Here is a 20,130-nt window from a genome sequence, read left to right on the forward strand (position 1 = left end):
CTTGATTTTTTTTTTGTCCTGTTCGGCTGTTCGGTCAAGCAGAATGGAAAATCTGTCTCCCTTTTATGCACTTTTGCTGCGTCACAGTGGAGTTTTTAAGCTTTCGCTTGGGTTTCTTAGTATTATAATTGAGGTTTATTGAGAATCAGACTTGATCACTCGAAGACAACAAAGTTTCTAGAAGGGAGCGAGAAACAAAGCCAAAAGACAAACCACTAATTGTAAACAGGATGAGAGTAGTAAATCATTACATTATCTACAACAAGGAAATATTAAATGTGAGTGTTGCATGGGGCTGTCGTGCGACACCCTGTGAGGGAAGGACAGGACGAGTTAGAACAGGACAAGGAGAGGAGAAGAAGCATGCAGGACAAGGGTCCTGAACCCGGCTGCACAACTGAAGTGGGGTGCCATTCATTATGTCAATTCTAAAAGTGTACAGGACGAGAGTATAAGTGAGGGGATACACAAGCGATTTGCATATTCATGAGTTATTTGTCGCAATAAGTGCGTGGCCCCCCGCTCAGCAGAAGAGGCCCAGGGGGGGGGGGGGGGTGCGCCTGCGGACATTGATCCCGTTTTACATGCACAAAGACTGACAGAAGTGTCCTGCAATTGCTGTGGCCGCAACGCGGCGGCTGAGGACCCCACCCGATCAATCGAGGGGCGGGATCGGGCCCAGGGGTCCACCCGAGAGCAGCCCGGCGGACGGGACATGCCGGCAAACCAGGGAGGGAATATGTAGAAGAAGAATAAATAAAAACACTATATAAATAATGATAACCAAAGTATATCATTTATTAATTCATGTTTTAATTTAAATGTACTTTAAATCTTTTTTTCCTCTCTTTTTTACCTTATCTAAATGTAGTGATTTTTTTTAATCAATTATTTTAATATGAACTATATAAAAAAATATATATATATAAATCATGAAAAATGTAAAGTATATCATTTATAAATTCATGCTTTAATGAAAAATGTACATATATATGTTTGTTTGTTTTTTCCTTTTCTTTTTACCGCATCGGCGAAGGCCCTGGCCCATCCGTCCGTCCGTCCGTCCGTCCGTCCGTCCCTTTTACAAATCAAAATTGGCCCTTTAGCACAAAAGTCTGGGGCGTTGCTGTTCCACTTTGGAAATGAAGCCAGTTGTAGAGCTGCCTATTGACTGAGTGTGTGTTTGTTTTTTTAAACAGGGCTCTCCTGGTAACCGAGGATGGCAGGGAAACGTAGGCATCATAGGACCAAAGGTAATAATAATGAATCATTATTCCTATTATAATGATGACAATAATATGCATGCGCTTATTTTATATGCAAGTGCTAAAATGTTCCCGTTTGTTTCGTCTTCTAGGGTCCACCGGGGCCCCCAGGTCCTCGCGGACCAAAGGTAAGTCAGGCTTCAGTTTGCACGTGGAGGACGTTTGCCACTCAATTTGATGCATTTGCTCCGCCGCTTGTTTTTTCCGCACACGCAGGCCGTGACGAATGTACTCAAGGGGATGAAGGGCGACCAGGTGAGTGTCGCAAATAAATCGTCACACGTCGCACCCATTTTCTCACATATACAAAACAGATCAGGTGGAGATGCAACTTTGACTAGATGAAAAAGCAGCGTATACTATTTAAGGAAATGCAGTACAGCCTTGCTCTGAAAGAAACGCCTTAACTTGAAATAAAATACCCGAAAACAATAATAGGCCCTGGATACTATTTGAGAAAATATGCTCGATAAATTTAGCATTCTCGTGTTTTTTGTTGTTCTTCTTGCACCGCAGGGGGAGATCGGACCCCCGGGACCGCCAGGAAACTCGACTCATCCCCACAGTCAGCCCCCTTTCGGACCGTTGGTGCGTACCTCCGCTTCACTGTCATTCCTCTGCCTGAAAGAATTGTGTCTCGATGGTTAAGGTGTGAGAATATCCGCGTTATTTTAGGGCCCTCCTGGACCGAAGGGCTTTCAAGGAGAAACAGGAGATCCGGTAGGTTCTCGCTGATTCCTCGAGTTCTTCACTCCTCACATTTTATGACATAAAGGCATCGTTATTCTTGCTTCATTACAGGCTGACAACAAAGGCGAGACTGGAATTACGGGCTTCCCCGGATCACGAGTGAGCACTCCTCTGCATATTCCAGTCAGACCTCTTGCAGACTTCAACTTGATTTTCTCTTTCTAATGTGCAATGGATGCTCTTCTAGGGTCTACCTGGTGCACCTGGGAGGCCTGGACTACGGGTATGCTTGTATGACACATCAACACTATGCTTTTCTGATGAGGCCTTACATTACAGTGTTATTAACGAGTCTCCCTTTCAGGGGGACGCGGGGGAACAAGGACTAATAGGAAGAGAGGGTCCAAAGGTGAATGTTTTCGTCTTTGTGAAATTCAACATGAAACTACGTGAAATGATTCAAAATTGTTTGCAATTATGAGCACACATTTTAGACATTTGTGGGCAAACTATACCGGCGGCCACAAATTAGTGGAACTGAGTCAACGGCACCTCTGCCGGTTGCAGCCAAGTCAATTCCCCACGCAATCAACCAACTTCTTAATGATCATTACTGTGCTTAATATGATGGCTATCCCTAAAGTACATAGACTTGCTTGTGGGGAATACACGTGTTGTGCTAATTTTGTATGTTAGGGTGTGAGAGGAGAAGCGGGGGAACTGATTTCATCAGGATCGTGGCCCTGGTCTTCATCAGGTATGTTCATTGTTTGAGATGTCTGAACATTTCTCATTCACATATTTAAAAAACAAAAACAAAACAAAAAACAATGCCCAGCTGCTAATATAATGATTTTGTGTTTTGTTTTTTACCTTTTCACCAGGTGCCAGTGGTTCAGCCGGTGAGGAGGGTCCCCAAGGTGCGAGGGGCCCAGTAGGAGATCAAGGCATTCCTGGACCACCAGGACGGCCCGCTTCTTACACACAGCAACAAGGTTTGTGCGACCAGTAAAAGAAATAAAGATCACTTAGTGCTTATCAAATGAGTCCTGACAAACTCGTTATGGATACGCCCTATTTCCGTAATGGTGCTCTAATAGATGCTCCATATTACAGCCGTGGGTTTGGCTCCATTTGACGAAAAAAAAAACTCAATTACACTCAGAAACAAAACAAATCAACAAAAAGGAAGAAAAAAATAAGGTGTTGACTTATGAGTAATACCACCACGCCGTGGTAGACGTCTTTACCACAACACATACTGCCTGAAGAGCAGATGTGATATCTGTAAAGTTGAACTTTACAGTATTGCTGTATGCAATGATGAAAATCCCAACGGATTTTTCAATCCCAAAAAACAATCTGTTGTCCACTGACAAGAAGAGAGCCTGGTACTCGCTACAGTTGTGTAAATGAGGAAATACGCAATCTCAGGATCAAAAGTTGAACTAACTGTTTTCACTCTCTGTGGTCGGTCAGTGTTTGATTACGCCGGGCCCTTTGGAAGAAAGGGGGAACCAGGAGAGACGGGCCAACAGGGGGAACAAGGAAGTCCCGCTGTCAGTGCAGGAGCACCAGGCAAACCCGGTCGCCCAGGTTCGAGAGGTCCTCCGGGCCCCAAAGGATCATGTGAGTAAAGGCTCGGCATTGTTGATCGCCGACGTGTTGATAAGTCAAGGTCAAATGTCCGCTGTTTCTGCCTGGCGTATCAAGGGGAAGATTTCTTCAAGGGGTCTCCTGGAGTTAGAGGAAGGCCTGGAAATGCAGGTTTCAAGGGAGTCAAAGGTGCGGTTTTGATTCCTTTTGCAAAAAGAAAAAAAAAAAAATGTTTTAAAAGTTGATTCTTGAAGTTAAGGTGAATTTGTTGTTGTTGTGTCTACAGGTGATCACGGGCAATGTGAATGCGCCGTTAACAACTCTCCACCAGGGCCACCGGGGCCAGTTGGTGACACCGGAGACCCTGGGATGACGGGAGAGTTTGGACGTGAGGGTGACGCTGGAAACCCGGGACCCTCAGGAGTGGATGGATTGCCGGTAAGAAACCTCAGACATTGCTCAAGTTCCTACTCACTGGCCATGATGATATCATGTCTTCTTGCAGGGAACTCCGGGGCTCTTTGGTGAGCCAGGTCCAAGAGGCAGAAAAGGAGACACAGCTGTGGCCACACAGAAAGGTGTCCTTTACTTATTTGATTGTTGGACCCTACCGTGTCCAAGCATTGTACACTTACAGTGACGAGAGGAAGAACTGGGCACGTTGCGCATGCTAATGCAACGTGGGCTGTTCTTGTCTTTAGTCGCTGCAATCGTTCCTGTCTGCAGATATTAATGATAGCCACCGCCTTGCGTAATCATACGAATGAGGGATATGGCCACAATAAAAACAACAGAGAATAGAATAAAGGAATGAAGTCAAAATATTTCTAAAATATTTTAAGAATGAAGCCTCAAATAGTGCCCTCCAATCAATACACAATAGATAAAGAACATGGATCGGGGGGCGGGGGGGGGGGGGGGGGGGGGGGGGGGACTAACGGGAGGTGACTAGTACGAGATTGGAGAATCTCTCTGTGAGTATTCTGGACTCCCCTTTTGATGCCAGCGTTGTAGTAGAATAATGCTATACCATAGTGGAGGTCTTCATGCATGAGGTTCAAAGTCCCATAGCAGGTGTTACGTTCTTCGTCTTTAGACAACAAACTAGTTGAGATTCAATCACAGCATCTCTAATGGTTTTAGCCAAGTTGTGTATTCCATTTTGTTTCTGTTGCGCCACATAATCAACCGTTCAACACGGTCTGTATCGTGTTTCTTTACGTGGATACAATTGAATGTTGGCAGGCTATCGTGGCGACCCTGGCATTCCGGGGCAAGATGGTGAACTGGGAAAGCCAGGATTTTCGGGTCGAGTTGGTCTGCCTGGGTTTCCTGGCAGTCGTGGTCTTCCAGTAAGTCCAGTAGTCCTTCGTAAAATAATCATCAATCGTGTCCTTAGGACAGCGATACTAAGTGTTGCTCATGGAAACAGGGCGACGATTCCTTAGAAGAGAGAGGAGAAAAAGGTTCTCCTGGTGTACCGGGTCGAGCTGGCGCACCTGGACTTAGAGGGGAGCCAGGTCCAGAGCTTGAGGGTATCAAAGGCCAGCCTGGTTTACCCGGTGATGCTGGTCTTGATGGTTATCCCGGAGTCGCAGGAACACCCGGTAGCCCAGGTAAGAGGCAACTGATGGAGTCAATCACACGGACGCTCCTTTGTTTAATTTGATGCTTCATCTAATTTTCTTTTTACTAAGTCTTTGCACTTTTTTAATCCCCATATAAGCTCTTTTCATTATTTTTTGCAAAGCATTGGATTTGAAAAGAGTATTCATGGCTTTGGAATTAAAAAGAAGGGCGCATGATGAGTACATTTTACTATTATCCTGTTAATTTTTCCTTCTGTGCCACCAGTTGACACCTTTGTTGCAGGCCCTGCAGCCATCAAACCAGCTCGGGCCGAGCTTGTTTGAAAAATAATGCTTGTGCTTGTGAATAACTCTTGTACCGACTGCATCTCTCGTTCTGTCTCTCTCGCGACTGAAAGGCGGCTGTAGTCCAACAGGAGATGGAGCGCAATGGGATGTAACAGGTAGCAGGCATAATGATGTTTTTAAGTCTCTTTGTGCTTTGCCTTGTGTGCATGATTCTTGCCAGAATTGAATTGCTTTCAATTTGATGTTAAAGTACCACTTTGTAAGTAGCTAATGTAAAATTATTGATATTGCATCTATAAAACACAATCCACACTGGGCACCAGACAAAGTTACCTTATTTTTTTTTTATGTAGAGTTAGTTCAGTATGTAACCATGATAATATAATTATTTGAGGCAATTTTTGTTACTTTCTTTTTAGGTCCTTGTGGCACTTTCCCAGGACCTCCTGGACTGCCTGGTTCTTCTGGACCCAGAGGATTACCTGGGCTCGCAGGTAAAGAGCAGAAGCACTGAAGCGGTCTTGCTTTTTAGCAACTGGTTAGCGGGAATTGCTATTGTTTTCTGTCATCAACTATTAGGTCTTCCGGGTGAAAAGGGTCTACCAGGTCTGTTTGGACTACAAGGGGGTACAGGAGAAAGAGGAGACTACGGCCCTGGTGGCCAACGTGGACCACCCGGTAAGACATGACGGCTATGCAATCTATAAAGTCTAATGTTTACTACTCTACCATGTTGTTGTAGTAACCCGAATGGTCCCTCATGATAGGTTTTCCCGGGCCCCGCGGTGATTTGGGCGTGCCTGGCAGAAAAGGGTCTGTTGGATCTCCAGGTGTGCCTGGCCGGCTCGGACGGAATGGAGCACCTGGGAATGAAGGTGTCCACGGGGAAATATTGGGCGCACTGCAAGGACCCCCTGGTGATCCAGGACTGTATGGGCTTCAAGGGGGCAAGGGTTTCGCTGGAGATCAGGGAGAACCAGGCTATCCAGGTAAGGTAGATTTTAAAATATATCATACATCACACAGTGACACCATTTCTGCATTATTACACATAAAGTAATCATTACACAAATGTAATAATACCTTATTTCTGTCATCGCCTCTTACCAAGGTGAAAAATTTGCAGGTTGACCCCAGCCCCCCTCGTCACTGTCAGTACCTTTCTTACAAAACAGTAAAAGACAACGAAAACCAGCTTTGATAGGCAGTGTGAAAGGGGGTTTTGCCATTTCTGCAGGAAAACAAAAATAAAAGCCGGGAAAATGCCGGGGGCTGCAATTTTGGGTCAACCTCTGGGGTTTTGTGTGTATTTGACATTTAAATCTGGCTGTCACTCCAGGAACGGCGGGCATGCCTGGTATGATTGGTTCCAAAGGCAACACTGGCCCTCCAGGCCTGCAAGGGGCGGAAGGAAGCCCTGGACCGCCAGGCAATTATGGCTACCCTGGTGATCCTGGCAAAGCTGGTCCACCAGGGCCACCAGGTTCTGTCGGACAACCAGGTGACACCCCATCCAACAGCCCATTTCTCTGAGACTTCCTTGTTCAAATCTAATGTACCTCATCCTTTACTCTAGGCTTAACTGGTGAAAGGGGAACAGAAGGTAACCCGGGAGCTCCAGGTCCATTCGGAATAAAAGGTTTCCCAGGGGAACCAGGGAACTATGGGTTCCTTGGGGAAAGCGGCTCGCCAGGTAATGCGGGACAGCCTGGGCTAGATGGAAAACCAGGACTTCTGGGAATGAAAGGTTGGTTCCACAGACATTTATTTCATTAATATTCTAACCCAAATGTCAATAATTTGAGCATTTTCGATGAGACAATTTTTCTTTATTTCAAGGATACAAAGGGTCTTCTGGCCAGTCAGGCTTTGGCGGGGTCTCTGGTAATACAGGCGTTAAAGGAGTCAGTGGGATAAAAGGAGACACTGGATTACCAGGCCAAATTGGCCCTCAAGGAATGACAGGAAAACCTGGAGAAAAAGGTCTGGGACCATCTTTTTTTTTAAATGTTTTTTTTTTATTTCCACTCACTCTCAGCCGATGATTTCATTGTTGTCTGCCAGGTGATCGCGGGTTAAGGGGCCCACCTGGCGAGAAGCCAGAGATCCCTGCAAAGATGATCGACAAAATGAAAGGAACAAAGGGAGAACCTGGAAACCTAGGAAATCAAGGCTTCGTCGGACCGAGAGGTTAATCAGAAAGCGTGTTCTTTGTCATTTTACTTCCTCACACACAACTAATTTCCACAGGCTCAAAGGGTCTCCCTGGTGTTCCGGGGCACGAGGGAGGTCATGGCTTTCCTGGTGGGCCCAGTCATGAAAAGGGTATACAAGGAGATACGGGGGCACGGGGACTACCGGGGTTCAAAGGAATGCCAGGCTATACCGGGAATAAAGGAATTTCTGGCTTTGATGGGATGAGTGGTGGAAAGGTGACAAGAAATATGTTGTCAAAAATCTGGACTCTCGTCTGTCATTATCAAGTTCAATATTCCATTCCTCCATCATTTATTGCATGTCACTGTCCATTTCTATCCTGTTCTTGTTTCTAGGGGGTCAAAGGAAGCCCTGGTGCCTATGGCGCATCAGGGGACAAGGGCAACAAGGGTATCAAAGGTACCAACTACAAATTGACTTGAAAAATAAATTACAATATTTGTTAACAAATAGTTCATCATTACTTGATATGATTCAAGGTGAGAGTGGCCCTCGCATAGACATTCCAGGAGCAACTGGACTGAGAGGAGAGGTTGGTTCTTCAGGAGACCCAGGTATGACAAACTGTAATTCATACCAAATCTGAATAAGTTCCTAATAGCATTTCTGAGCCTCACCGTGCTTATTGTAATATTCAATATCATCCAAATAGGTGAAAGAGGATTACCTGGACTGGCTGGATATAGGGGACTCCCTGGATTTGATGGTATCGAAGGGAAAAGGGGAGAGTCAGGTGATGCAGGTGATGTAGGATATCCAGGTAAGAGGTTCACGTTCCAGGATTTATTATTCTCTTTTACCCAGAAATATTTTGTAGTTTTATTCCATAAAATTTTTTTTTTTTTTTTTTTTTAATGTAGGTTCTGGTGGACAGAAAGGAACTCCTGGCAACCAAGGTCAGAAGGGTTTTGCTGGGACACCTGGAAAAGAGGGGTACCCAGGTTTCCCAGGGTTTCCAGGAGCCAAAGGTTAAAGAATCCCATCAATTCAATATTGTTCTTTTTTGCAGTTAGGAATTTTATTTGTCACATTCATGCTTTATTTGTAAATGTGCGCAGGCTTTGCTGGTCTGATTGGTCTTTATGGATTAGACGGTCTGAGAGGACAAAAGGGTGTCTCTGGAATCACAGGTTTGTTTGTTTTTTTATAACTTTCAAAAATGACCCTCCAGTATCCAAATTTAAGGAAAGACCTCATGAAAGATGAACATTTATTGTGTGGTTGCGATCTTGCCAGGTTTGGATACTACTGGACCATCTGGCAACCCAGGACCCAAAGGAGAGAAGGGTGACGATGGCAACTCCAACAACCAGGCGGGAGTGCCGGGCTTTGCAGGTTCAAAAGGCTTGCAAGGAGATGTCGGTAAGTTTCTCTGCCACTTACTGAGCTCTCAGCTAACCCTTGCGTATGTCATTGATCCACTGGGCTAAAGAACATTTCCATGTTGGATCTGTTCAGGTGACCAAGGTCAACCTGGACCATCAGGAATCCGTGGCCCGGTAGGACCAGATGGAAAACCAGACATACCAGGACCCCCTGGGGATAAGGGCTTTCATGGACCTCAAGGATTCCATGGTGAGAATATACTGCTTCAACAACCTAAACCATCATTACCATGGCTGTTGACCTTAATTTTAGAGGTGATCCCAAATGCTGTGATAGAGCTCCTGACCCACAGGCCTAATAATAAGAATATTACAAGGTTGCGCATATGTATTACATGTATCCAAAGTTTTTGATATAATGGTAAGCAGAAAAGAACTACAGTACTTATAATAGTTGTGTTTGGTACACTAGTTAACTAACCCTAAAATTATGTTTCCCAGGTTTACCTGGAGCCAGGGGGTATCCTGGTATTGACGCCCGCCTTGGAGAAAAGGGTATATCCGGAACACTTGGGTATCCTGGAGTTACTGGTAGGAAAGGGTTCAACGGAGACCAAGGTCCAAGTGGATATAGGGGACCAAATGGGATTTCTGGGAAGAAAGGTACAGAATGCTTAAATTGCAAAAAATTACCGCCACACAAATCCACAGCCATCACTCCCCTCGTCTACATCACTTGCATTACAAATTGGATTTCTTAAAGGTGAGAAAGGGGAGCAAGGCTCAATGGGAATTCCTGGTCTGATTGGAATCAAGGGAGAAAGAGGATCATATGGCCCGAAAGGAGATGCTGGACCTCCAGGTGAATAATGAATTTATTAAATAAAGACTTTCTTTTGGTTAGTGTCCAGTTCACCCAGATGTTGTCTACATGCTCTGTTTGGCCTGCAGGTTTCCGTGGGTTGCCGGGAAACCAGGGTCCAACGGCACTGCCCGGCATAGTCCTAGGAGAGAGGGGCCCTCCGGGACCACAGGGTATTCAGGGACCGAGAGGCATCCAAAGAGAATCAGGACCACAGGGACCTCCTGGGGATGCTGGTCAGTTTTTGAAGGAATGAATGCATGATTGAAATCATATAAAGTGACTGTCTTTCTCAATGTCTTTATGTCTCAAAAGTGTTCTCTGTCAATTGACTTTCTGTTGTCGTACTAGAGCGACTCCAACTACCGGAGACAAATTCCTGGTGTGTTTTTTGGACATACTCGGCAAATAAAGATGATTCTGATGCAATTAGCTAGCTACTGTAGCTATGACCAGTCCCCGAAAACGCATCTTCCCTTCATATAGTCCGCTGGCTTGGCTTTAGAGCGCTTTGTCAGCCGTAAATGCGCACACGTCAAGCAGAGAAAGGCGGAACAGTGAGGAGGGTTGAAATTTCTTCATAAAACGTGACTTGATAGTCAGCGTGTGCTAGCGTGGCCGCTTGAGAGCGCCTCGTTGTCGGGACGTGGGAAAACAACAACCCTGTGGGATATATCCCAGCCACCGGAGGCTTTAAGCGGATAGATTTTTGCGACTCAAACATATAGCAATGCGTAGGCATAAGAAAGATGCAGGATGAAGTAGGATTCATTTATTCAGGTCGACACGGTTGTATTTGATTTGACAATTGAGCGGGGCGTGGTTTCAGTGCATTCGGCAGACACGCCCACAGCATCTGAGAGTGGAAAGAACGACTTCATTTTTCCCAATTTTGATGCTTTTTATGTACTTGACCATTTTTTCATTATTCAAAGTTGGCAGGGTTGTTCACAACACTTTTCTCAATGTGTCCAAATTTGATCTATTGTCCTTTCTAAATAAATTATTATGTAAAATCCTAAAAATGTAAATTAAAGTTCTCCAAGACTGGTGTAGTTTTTAAAACTGATTTTTTAAATCAAATTCTATATAGACAAATATGTACATATTCAAATGAATGAATCAAATCAAATTCAGCGTTATTGACAGGCCCTTTTATTTTTCAGGATTTATTGGGCCCATTGGGCAGAAGGGCATGCCCGGAATCGGCGGAAGACCGGGAACGCCTGGATTCCGTGGAGAGGAAGGTCAAGTGGGCCATGCTGGTCTGCAAGGCATGGAAGGTACGTCTGATCGGGGCAGATGAGGATTAGTCTTCATAGTCCTGGATTAATGGATTAATTCAAAAAGTAGGTGCAGGTTTATGAGGGAACTGGTTAGTTACCCAAAAGGATTTTTATCATTCTTGTTTTGTAAGCTTGTTTAATTGCTAACCTGAGAAAGTACCAAGAGCTGCAAATGATCAGCGGATGGTTAAGTAGTACAAGACAGTAGAACATATCTTACATTTGATTGATACATCCTGATTTCTTATGTAGCTATGATAGTGGAGGTGGTGCTTGTAGCTTTGGCTAACAGTTTGTGCCAGTTTGTTGATTTTTGCATTATGTTTGGTCAAAGGTAACCCGGGTAAACCAGGTGTCCCCGGCTTACCTGGCATGCCCGGCCGCAGTATCAGTGTGGGTTACTTGTTGGTCAAGCACAGTCAGTCTGAGCTGACTCCCATGTGTCCTGTGGGGATGTCCAAATTATGGGATGGATACAGTCTTTTGTATCTGGAAGGCCAAGAAAAGGCTCACAACCAGGATCTTGGTGAGTTTGGCTCAATTGAAATAACATCAGGCTTGCTGTATGCAAGCAATGTATGAAATCAATGTGCATTACCTTTTGTGTTGTTCTTGTCAGGCTTGGCTGGCTCCTGCCTTCCACGCTTCAGCACCATGCCCTTCCTGTACTGCAACCCTGGAGACATCTGCTACTACGCCAGCAGGAATGACAAGTCCTACTGGCTGTCCACCACTGCCGCCCTGCCCATGATGCCCGTGGAGGAGGGCGAGATCAAACCCTACATCAGCCGCTGCTCGGTGTGTGAAGCCCCGTCGGTCGCCATCGCTGTGCACAGCCAGGACATCACCATCCCGCAGTGTCCCGCTGGATGGCGCAGCCTGTGGATCGGCTACTCCTTCCTCATGGTGAGTAGTGTGCAATCTCCCGAGATCCGATGCAAGGGCAGTGTCAAAACTGCGAGGGCAGACCACCGCTAAGGCTTATCGTCTACATTATCAATGAGTGAGCTACCGTCAGGGAGCGAAAAATACCGCTTATTCTCACCTATGGACTGTTTAAATTCTTCAAAGAACCTAACACAAATGACCCAACAAATACTACACCACTCCATTTCACAGCCAAATGAATCACAAATCAATGACCTCCTTCCCGCAGCACACGGCAGCGGGAAACGAAGGCGGGGGTCAGTCGCTTTCGTCGCCCGGATCCTGCTTGGAGGACTTCCGGACGGCGCCGTTCATCGAGTGCAACGGCGCCAAAGGCACGTGCCACTACTTCGCCAACAAGCACAGCTTCTGGCTCACCTCCATAGATCGGTCTTTCCACGCCGAGCTGGCATCAGAGACGCTCAAAGCGGACCAGTTCCTGTCGCGCATCAGCCGCTGCCAGGTCTGCATGAAGAACTTGTAAAAGGAGACTCCTATTGTAATAAGTCATTTGGCCATCTATCAGTATAAACGACGACAACAGCCCTGCCTGAGCCACGAAGCTCATATGCACATAGACTGTTTGGCGCCTTGAGAAACAAGTATGTTTGTTCTAAATGTGTAATGGTGCTTACTGGTTTAACTTATTACCTCAGGCAATCACACAAAGACTGTTTGTTCATTGCTACTATTGCACTGCATCCAGCCGTATCTTAAAAGCCACTAACGCTTGCTTCTCCACCAGGCCTTCACTATGATTCTTTATGCTCTCTCTTTTTTTTTTTTTACTTCCAATGAGTGGTTTCCATGTCAAATGCACTTCCATCAGTATCCGTAATGTTAATCGGCATGCATTATACGCTTCCAGAATGCACTGATTCTTATTTGGGTACGTTGTCAATATGAACTTGACTGCAGAGAAATGTAGTTACAAGCTCACTTTCCACTTTACAAATCAGCTAATGATTAATTCATCTGCCAGGCAGACAGAACGTAAACAGCCTGGATCCGAGGTCCTTGGGTAACCTTTTACTTGTCAGGGTGACTTTGCGTTCTCTATGAAGTCCACCTCGGACCAAACCACATTTGTGTAAAAAAATATGATACCACGATTATCAATTCTGAGCATTTGTGGGTTGAATGCTTTTGGGCATGGGAAACCAGCTCAATTGCTTCAAATAACGTCATCCATTTTAGCCAAGTTGTTTGGAAACCCACCGCATAACTGGTCAAACGACACTAATACCTTTAAGTACATGATTATTGCATCTGAATGTAAAAGATTAAATGTTGTTTCTAAGAAAGAGTCCTTGTGTAATTTCAATAACAAATCGCAGCAAAATAAAAATCTTTATTATGACTTAAAAATTAAACATGACTAATGTATGTACGGTCATTGACAAATTGACAAGTTACACACTATATATAATATATATATATATATATATAAATCTGTGTTAATGAAGGTACATTTAAATCTGATCCCTGGAAATATTCAAATGAAAGTATTCTTAAAGACAGTGTAACGTGCTACCTAGTTCATAACAATTAGTGCAGTTGGCTCTATGAGGTTGATGAAAATTTCATTTCTGGATTCTGAAGTGTGTTTGTTGTCCACAGACATCTGGAACACTTCCAAATACCAAATGACGCTGCTTCACAGTAGGAAGGTTTTAAGGTGACAAAGGCTAGTGGTTTCTTTGTTCATTCACATTCTCAGTCGAAAGTTAAAAGTCTCCCTGTGGGTCTTCCTCGTCGGGTCCTAGCAGCAGCCCGATCGGCTCCGTTTGCCGCCGCCGCCGCCTCTGCACACTTCCAAGTCCACGGTGGCAGACTGCTGGTTCTCGTTCCTCTTTCTCAGCATGGAGGCCAGCACCAGATCGAAAAGCGCCTCGAACAGAGCGTCCACGTTGTAACCGGTCTTGGCGCTGGTCTCGAAGCACATCTTCTCGGCGGGCAGGCTGGTCCTCTCGTCCGAGCCCTTGTAGCGAAGTATCCGCCCGTAGAACGCCAACGCGTCCTCACGGGTGACTTGCTTGGGAAACGTGACGCTGGGGATGGACACGGGCGAGGCGGGGGGCGTGGGGCAAGCTGACAGCAAATCTGATCTGTCCTCCTCGGATTCCGTTTGATTCGCGTCCATCGTCTCCTGAGACAGCTGTGCTTTAGTGTCCGTCAGGTCGGCCTTGTTGCCCACGACGGCGTAAATACAGTCGTGATCGGCCGTGTCCGTCAGGGACAGGAAGCGCTCCTCCAGCTCGGCCAGGCTCTGCCAGTTGGTGACGTCGTAAGTTAGGATGACAGCGGCGGCACCGCGACAGTACATGGAGCCCAAGCCGTGGAACTGTTCCCGGCCTGTGGAGACAGGGGGTGCTACATCAGAGTCTGATTCCATGGGGGGGGGAAGCCACACACTTCAATCCCGATATTTGCCCGACCGATCCAATTTTGAATTGGGGCTGAATTCAAGTGGACTGAGGGAGCATGGAGGGATTCGGCTGGTCGCACTGTCACGTCAGACATTTTGTGTACACTTGATAACGAAGGGCTGGGCTGTATGACCTTATAATAATTGCTGATTTTAATTGATTTTTTTCCCCCACTTTGCTTGTAGAAAAAGTAAGTGAAGTGACAATGACATTCAAAACAGGTTTTGTTTTTGTTTGCATGCACACACTTGAGCTTAGACGTACATTCTGCCTATTAGCTAATAGCTAGCGGGCTCGCGTACCGGCGGATTGGTGTTGGGTCCGTCCAATACTTCACAGCCTCTCTCCATGCGCTGTGCGTAGATTCACCAACCGAGACACTTAAGCCAAATTTGACTATTTATTACGTCCGCTAGCCCGCGAGCTAATGAGCTAGGGCGCTCGCTCGACCGCCGTCGGTGTCATATAATACGTCAGCGCCTTACCCAGTGTTGTTGTGCGTGGGCCCCCACATAACAGACTATTCAGGGAAGATGAACTGTCTATTAAACACAGCGGCACACGTCATTTAGCCTGTAGCTGACTCCAGACACTTATAGACCACATACTGTACCAACGAATGTATTTGATTGACAGGTGAAGGTCAAGCAGGCCATGTTTTCAGGGCATTTCGGTGGACACGTCCACAGCAGTCAACAGCCACAAGAGTGACTTTTCTTGCTGCACTTTGTACATATAACTATCCACCTGCAACGTTTCTGGTGACTGAATGCAAGTGGAGTGCCGTTAATTTCGTTATGAATGCCTTTTCCCTGAATTGCATGATGCCCCTGAGACATTGGGTCACAGGATCATTTACATTTCTCCCAAAAAAAAAAATAGTAATAACTTCCTGATATTTTTGGTTGAAATTGACCTCAAGTGACTCTCGATGACAGCATCAAGTCGTCATATGGTGACAACACTCTTTTATTTGTCCTGTGTCCACATTACCGCTTAGTATGGCATTCTTAATGTATTTGGTAAGCTACTAAATGAAGCACAGCACAATTGTGTCAATACCAATGTACAAGGGTCTCGAGAGCCCAGCGTGGGTGGGAAAAGTCTAATAAAACACTTTCTGTACTAAACCTCCAAGTATTTACGCACAAAAAGTGTTTCTTCACCGACAAACAAAACATTACAATATTTGTGCAACGGCAGAAAACTAATTGTTATCACAAGGTCTGCACTTCCCTTGAATCCTTAATTTCCCCTCACAGGATTAATAGATTATATCAAATTTCAGCCATAATCATCACTATCTCCATAATCATTCCGAGGTTTGGAATGGGCAATTGACTACATTTCTTTATTGACTATGAAGAAAATGAATAAACAAATATCGATTAAAATTTGGAATGGGACGGCTATTTCTATGGATCTTCTGAACGTGTGTGTTCATGCCAGAGCACAACATTTTTGCCTTGAAGAGTTACAATTTCTTTACACGTCAATTAAGCAACTCGAGAATATTCGATAAGACAATGATGTAATGTGAGGAATCACCTTATCTGGCAACATTGGGAATACAACACATCGCGATGATTTCTCGGAATACAAGTGTTGAGGATGTGAGGGGATTTCTGTTATGGGAGGGACTGATAAGACGTTCTTGTACTTCTGGAAATAGCTGGCTGACGCATAACGTCTTCCCGTCATGGCACCATCATGTGACTATTAAGGGGAACTGGGGAAAAGCCTCAAAATACACTGCTTTGAAAGTCAGCTGTGCAAATGACAGAAAAAGACAGCAGCGGGCAGCTGTTTGTTTACAAAACACCACACAAAAGGGTTTCTTTATCAAAACGGCGCTGATCTTGCATTTCATAAGCAAAGTGACCCAATAAACCAGACTATTCATCCTTGGGAGAGGTCATGGAAACGCAGACAGGAAGTGAATAGCCAAACATTCCTTATCTTGCCTGACTGAAGTATTTGAGTAAGTCATGTTTACATAGCGGTCCGCTCATGTCACAGCTCGCACGTTCGGTAAACATCATGACGGGACATTATTATCTTTCAGATTAGCTTTGGGACAGGACCGCTATATAAATGCTGAAGTCAACCTGAAAAATCCATTGCTAGCGTGAGCGGAAGTGCACAATGGCATTCTGTTTCCGACTGTTGTGGCGGAATTCGTCACATAGCTTTACAGTTTAATCCCAATTCAATAGGCAAGACATTATTATACAGTTTCACTTACATGTCCATTCAATTTCAACCCCAGACTAGCGGAATATACTTCTTAGTAGCCACCTTTAAAATAAATCATGAAGAACGAAGTCCAATTATTTCATAACCGTTTGCAACAATAGTTAGCGTTCAAATCCACAGCCATCACGCAACGTTTTTACTATTTTCAGATGCGACACTGCCAGCCATTGGACAAATAATGAGGAAAAGCGGACGTGAATGCCGTTAATGTACAATTTAGAATTCAAACTAAAGTCACACGAAAGTTCAAAGTGCTTTCACGTATAACGTCGCAAACGTCTGTAAGGCAAGCAACAAAGGCCCAGCTCTTGCTTGTGACTTTTTCCAAAAGTTAGCCTCAACAACTAGTATTAATCACTGCCAGTCCTCCATGTTAACACTGAATTCAACAACCGTCCATGGCAGTGAATGAGTTTCTAAGAGAATGTACATTGGAAGTTACATGAAGCAAGCAGACGAACAGCAGCTTACACTTGTATGACATTTAAGCGATGCATAATGCTCTCGTCATTGCATTTTGGTTTTGTGTCATAATCTTAGCGGTTACCTTTCACACTTGCGTGACTGTTAAGAATGGTAAATTGTCACTGAAATTGTGTGTAAACCCCCAACTTATCATCATTTACCAAGTTTACTGTAGAATTAAAACTATATGTTGAAGAACGCACATATTTGCGCCTAGCCGCATATTATTCTGCACTTTCTGTAACGGCCGAAGATGCTGAGGAGAAGCTGCCGTTGGCCAGCAGATGACAGTCGGCCGGCTTGACAGCAACCAGTAGTGTGATAGAAGATTCCAGTAAAGGTCCGACAGGCAGGCGAGACTTCTTGTGGGATTGACGCCAGAGAAAGGAGGGGGGGGGGCAAACTTCTCATGATGATGCACAAAAAGGTCCAGAGAGCTACTGGTGGGGGTGGTGGACGTTAACGGCTGATCAAATTGCTGCTCATCATACGTGTCCAACTAAACATAAAGAGCTGATTCTCAATAAAACTTCAATTATAATACTAAGAACCCACAGCCGAAGTTTAATAACTCCACTGTGACACAGTAAAACGGTTCCGGCATAAAAGGGATACAGATCTTCCATTCTGCTTGACTTAACAGCTGAACAGAACAAAAAATAAAATAAAATGAACATAAAGAGCAGTGTGTGCAGTTGTGCCGTATACACTATGACTCAAAAGTTTCCAATACTTTTTTTTTGTTTTTTTTAATTAAACTACCCTTAAGCTTTTTATTTTTAAGGGTAATGCTGTAAGTGAAATGATCATGTGTTTTGCGATCATAGTTTGGTGTATATTTAGGGTTTAAACTATGAATTCATTTAATTTGAGTTAACTTGAATCCGATCGTTTGCTGCCACTTTAATTTTATTCGTCAAGACAAGGCCAGCTTGTCTGTGAAGTTCAGGTTTGTAAACCACTGGAATTACTATCAGATCCCTGTAGGTGGTGGCGTTGCGTCGCTTTGGATTCGAGATCAGCACAGTTTTTGAGGAGAACGTCAAGATTAGGGCTCGAATCTCGGCACATCGATTATGAGGAAGAGGAATGCCAACGACACGGACGTAGGACAAGATTAGGCACCTCACACTCAAACAGCGTATGACTATCAGAGTATGTGTCGTGATATGTAGGAGAAAGCGTATGTCGCGACTCGCGATCAGTTTATGGAGTGAATGACAAAACGCCATGTTAAAAAAAAAAGAAGAAAAAAAAGCCATGTTCCACTCAAGCCATGCGGTGAGTCAACGTCGCTCATGTTGCATTTACGTGTATATTTTACATCAATGCTGATTTTGCTGTCAAACGCCCTTTTTTCAGTCTTGTTTTTGGCGTTTTGTAGTTTGAGGTGTCACAAAAGCAACAACAAAAAAATATTCGCATCATAGTCACTGTTTTCGATGTCGGGTTTTTCACAAAGTGCTTATTTTCACCCCTGTTTGGTCAGCAACCAGTGTTTTTGCTGAAACCCAACCCATGCTCTATTGCTGATTACTAAAGAGCGGAAAAAGCTCAAACTTAACTTTTTTTTCCTGGTGAAAGAAGAAAGTCTACTCTTTCTTTTGGTAGGTGCTGTCTTATATTGTCACAGAACACAATATGCTGCAGCTCTTGAAAAATGCATGAGAATGCTCTAAAACGGTTGGCAATATGGAGCACTGCTTTGAAAACGCTGGCAGTACATCAATTAACACAAGAAATAATTCTAACCTATTTTTTAAATTGTATTTTTTTTTGGGGGGGGGGGGCATCTATTAAGTTTTTTTTTTTTTTTTTTGCCATAGGGAGGGTTCACTGTACTGCACTTGAAGGTTTTAGGATGGTGTCAATTTGACCCTGAGCAGCGAGTAAACCCCACGGGAATGCGGATACGCAAAACAAACACACTGAAAGGAGTTCTTACCAGCAGTGTCCCATATGGAGACGTTGTAGAGTCCCCACTGCTTGAGGAAGAACGCCCCTCCGACGGTGCTGATGGTGTCTTTGAACTTCTTCTCCGTGTACCTGTGGAGAAGAGACGTCTTGCCCACGTTCATGTCGCCCAGGAGAACCACCTTCACATCGGGCTTCCTCATCTTCGAAGACTCGGGCATGTTGAACGTTCGCCCCCCGGAAGTCACGCTCTGTTACGTTACGATAAGGACGAGCTAGCTCATAAACGTCGAGAGCAGATAAAAGCCATTTTTAATTTTTTTTTATTGATTTTTTTTTTTAACGTGTAAAAGTTGGAAATGGTGAGACTTGACTTCACTTCAAAGTGGCTCATGGTGAAATCTGCGCTCGCGCTTTTGAGCGGTTGCGACTAGAAGTGAGCTCGAAACCAGGAAGTGAAAGTCGGGGAAACTTTGCCCTCAATCACGCCTCGCAGGCTCAACCGTGGTACCGCCCCCCCCTCCCAAAGGCCTTTATAAAAAAAAAAATTATAGCACGTTTTCATGCTACGCCATGAAATAAAAATTGTTGCCTTGATATATAGTTCTAAAAATATTTTAGAGTTAAATAAATAACATTTTCGAATCGAGCCCAAAGTCACCTGGGATATAAGCTACAGGTCACCCTGGCCGTGGTCATATAATGATAAAACATGTTTTTATTAAATAACTAAAATGAAATAACACGTGTAAATAAATCATTATTTATCAGGTTTAATACAATTATTAAGAATTATATTTCATAATTGAATTCGTCAAGACAGATTGGTGGCGGTTCACCCCTGGTGTGCTGTCGTCACCCCATCAAAAAAGAGAAAGGAAAAGAAAAACATACTTATGGCAGTCATCCTTCAATGCTCACTAAACTGAAGCCTCGCGAGTTTTACAGATTTCGCTGACAACATTGTACATACGTACTGATTTGTACCTAGAAAGTATTATCATATAGGTGTATCTATTAT

The 20,130-nt window shown here is 44.5% G+C and overlaps 2 protein-coding genes across 3 annotated transcripts in view; one reads left to right on the plus strand and one right to left on the minus strand.

The window, feature by feature from the left end:
- The window catches only part of col4a2 (collagen, type IV, alpha 2), a 45,940-nt gene extending 32,589 nt beyond the window's left edge, over window positions 1–13,351 (plus strand). Inside the window, exons 10-48 of one of the 2 annotated variants that reach the window (XM_061792050.1) lie at window positions 1,200–1,253; window positions 1,358–1,393; window positions 1,482–1,520; window positions 1,782–1,853; window positions 1,941–1,985; window positions 2,067–2,114; window positions 2,203–2,238; window positions 2,320–2,364; window positions 2,652–2,712; window positions 2,840–2,950; window positions 3,435–3,584; window positions 3,669–3,740; window positions 3,838–3,989; window positions 4,057–4,129; window positions 4,797–4,903; window positions 4,984–5,167; window positions 5,539–5,583; window positions 5,848–5,922; window positions 6,008–6,106; window positions 6,196–6,417; window positions 6,768–6,929; window positions 7,005–7,175; window positions 7,268–7,411; window positions 7,493–7,618; window positions 7,679–7,860; window positions 7,981–8,044; window positions 8,125–8,199; window positions 8,298–8,405; window positions 8,506–8,613; window positions 8,704–8,775; window positions 8,882–9,007; window positions 9,104–9,220; window positions 9,472–9,633; window positions 9,734–9,832; window positions 9,922–10,068; window positions 10,999–11,115; window positions 11,453–11,644; window positions 11,738–12,024; window positions 12,275–13,351. In XM_061792050.1, coding sequence (XP_061648034.1) covers window positions 1,200–1,253; window positions 1,358–1,393; window positions 1,482–1,520; window positions 1,782–1,853; window positions 1,941–1,985; window positions 2,067–2,114; window positions 2,203–2,238; window positions 2,320–2,364; window positions 2,652–2,712; window positions 2,840–2,950; window positions 3,435–3,584; window positions 3,669–3,740; window positions 3,838–3,989; window positions 4,057–4,129; window positions 4,797–4,903; window positions 4,984–5,167; window positions 5,539–5,583; window positions 5,848–5,922; window positions 6,008–6,106; window positions 6,196–6,417; window positions 6,768–6,929; window positions 7,005–7,175; window positions 7,268–7,411; window positions 7,493–7,618; window positions 7,679–7,860; window positions 7,981–8,044; window positions 8,125–8,199; window positions 8,298–8,405; window positions 8,506–8,613; window positions 8,704–8,775; window positions 8,882–9,007; window positions 9,104–9,220; window positions 9,472–9,633; window positions 9,734–9,832; window positions 9,922–10,068; window positions 10,999–11,115; window positions 11,453–11,644; window positions 11,738–12,024; window positions 12,275–12,529 — 4,440 coding nt within the window. In that variant the 3' untranslated portion in view covers window positions 12,530–13,351. The remainder of the gene's footprint in view (window positions 1–1,199; window positions 1,254–1,357; window positions 1,394–1,481; window positions 1,521–1,781; window positions 1,854–1,940; window positions 1,986–2,066; window positions 2,115–2,202; window positions 2,239–2,319; window positions 2,365–2,651; window positions 2,713–2,839; window positions 2,951–3,434; window positions 3,585–3,668; window positions 3,741–3,837; window positions 3,990–4,056; window positions 4,130–4,796; window positions 4,904–4,983; window positions 5,168–5,538; window positions 5,584–5,847; window positions 5,923–6,007; window positions 6,107–6,195; window positions 6,418–6,767; window positions 6,930–7,004; window positions 7,176–7,267; window positions 7,412–7,492; window positions 7,619–7,678; window positions 7,861–7,980; window positions 8,045–8,124; window positions 8,200–8,297; window positions 8,406–8,505; window positions 8,614–8,703; window positions 8,776–8,881; window positions 9,008–9,103; window positions 9,221–9,471; window positions 9,634–9,733; window positions 9,833–9,921; window positions 10,069–10,998; window positions 11,116–11,452; window positions 11,645–11,737; window positions 12,025–12,274) is intronic. The other variant, XM_061792051.1, reaches the window with a different exon arrangement.
- A 31-nt stretch (window positions 13,352–13,382) lies between these two features.
- Window positions 13,383–19,810, minus strand: rab20 (RAB20, member RAS oncogene family). The gene is made up of 2 exons (XM_061792059.1): window positions 19,141–19,810; window positions 13,383–14,400 (listed from the first exon to the last, which is right to left on the minus strand). Exons 1-2 carry the CDS (start codon window positions 19,328–19,330, stop codon window positions 13,808–13,810), a joined length of 783 nt encoding a protein of 260 aa, XP_061648043.1. The 5' UTR covers window positions 19,331–19,810; the 3' UTR covers window positions 13,383–13,807.
- Window positions 19,811–20,130: the final 320 nt, after the last annotated feature.

The sequence above is a fragment of the Phyllopteryx taeniolatus genome, chromosome 12 (assembly GCF_024500385.1).
Source record: "Phyllopteryx taeniolatus isolate TA_2022b chromosome 12, UOR_Ptae_1.2, whole genome shotgun sequence".
Classification (NCBI taxonomy): Eukaryota; Metazoa; Chordata; class Actinopteri; order Syngnathiformes; family Syngnathidae; genus Phyllopteryx; species Phyllopteryx taeniolatus.

Bases quoted from the DNA above. Each gene is read 5' to 3' on its own strand.
- rab20 (XM_061792059.1), bottom strand. From the start codon at position 19,330: ATGCCCGAGTCTTCGAAGATGAGGAAGCCCGATGTGAAGGTGGTTCTC. The intron at 14,401-19,140 runs GTAAGAACTCCT...CTGTCTCCACAG, and splicing joins CTCCATATGGGACACTGCTG to GCCGGGAACAGTTCCACGGC.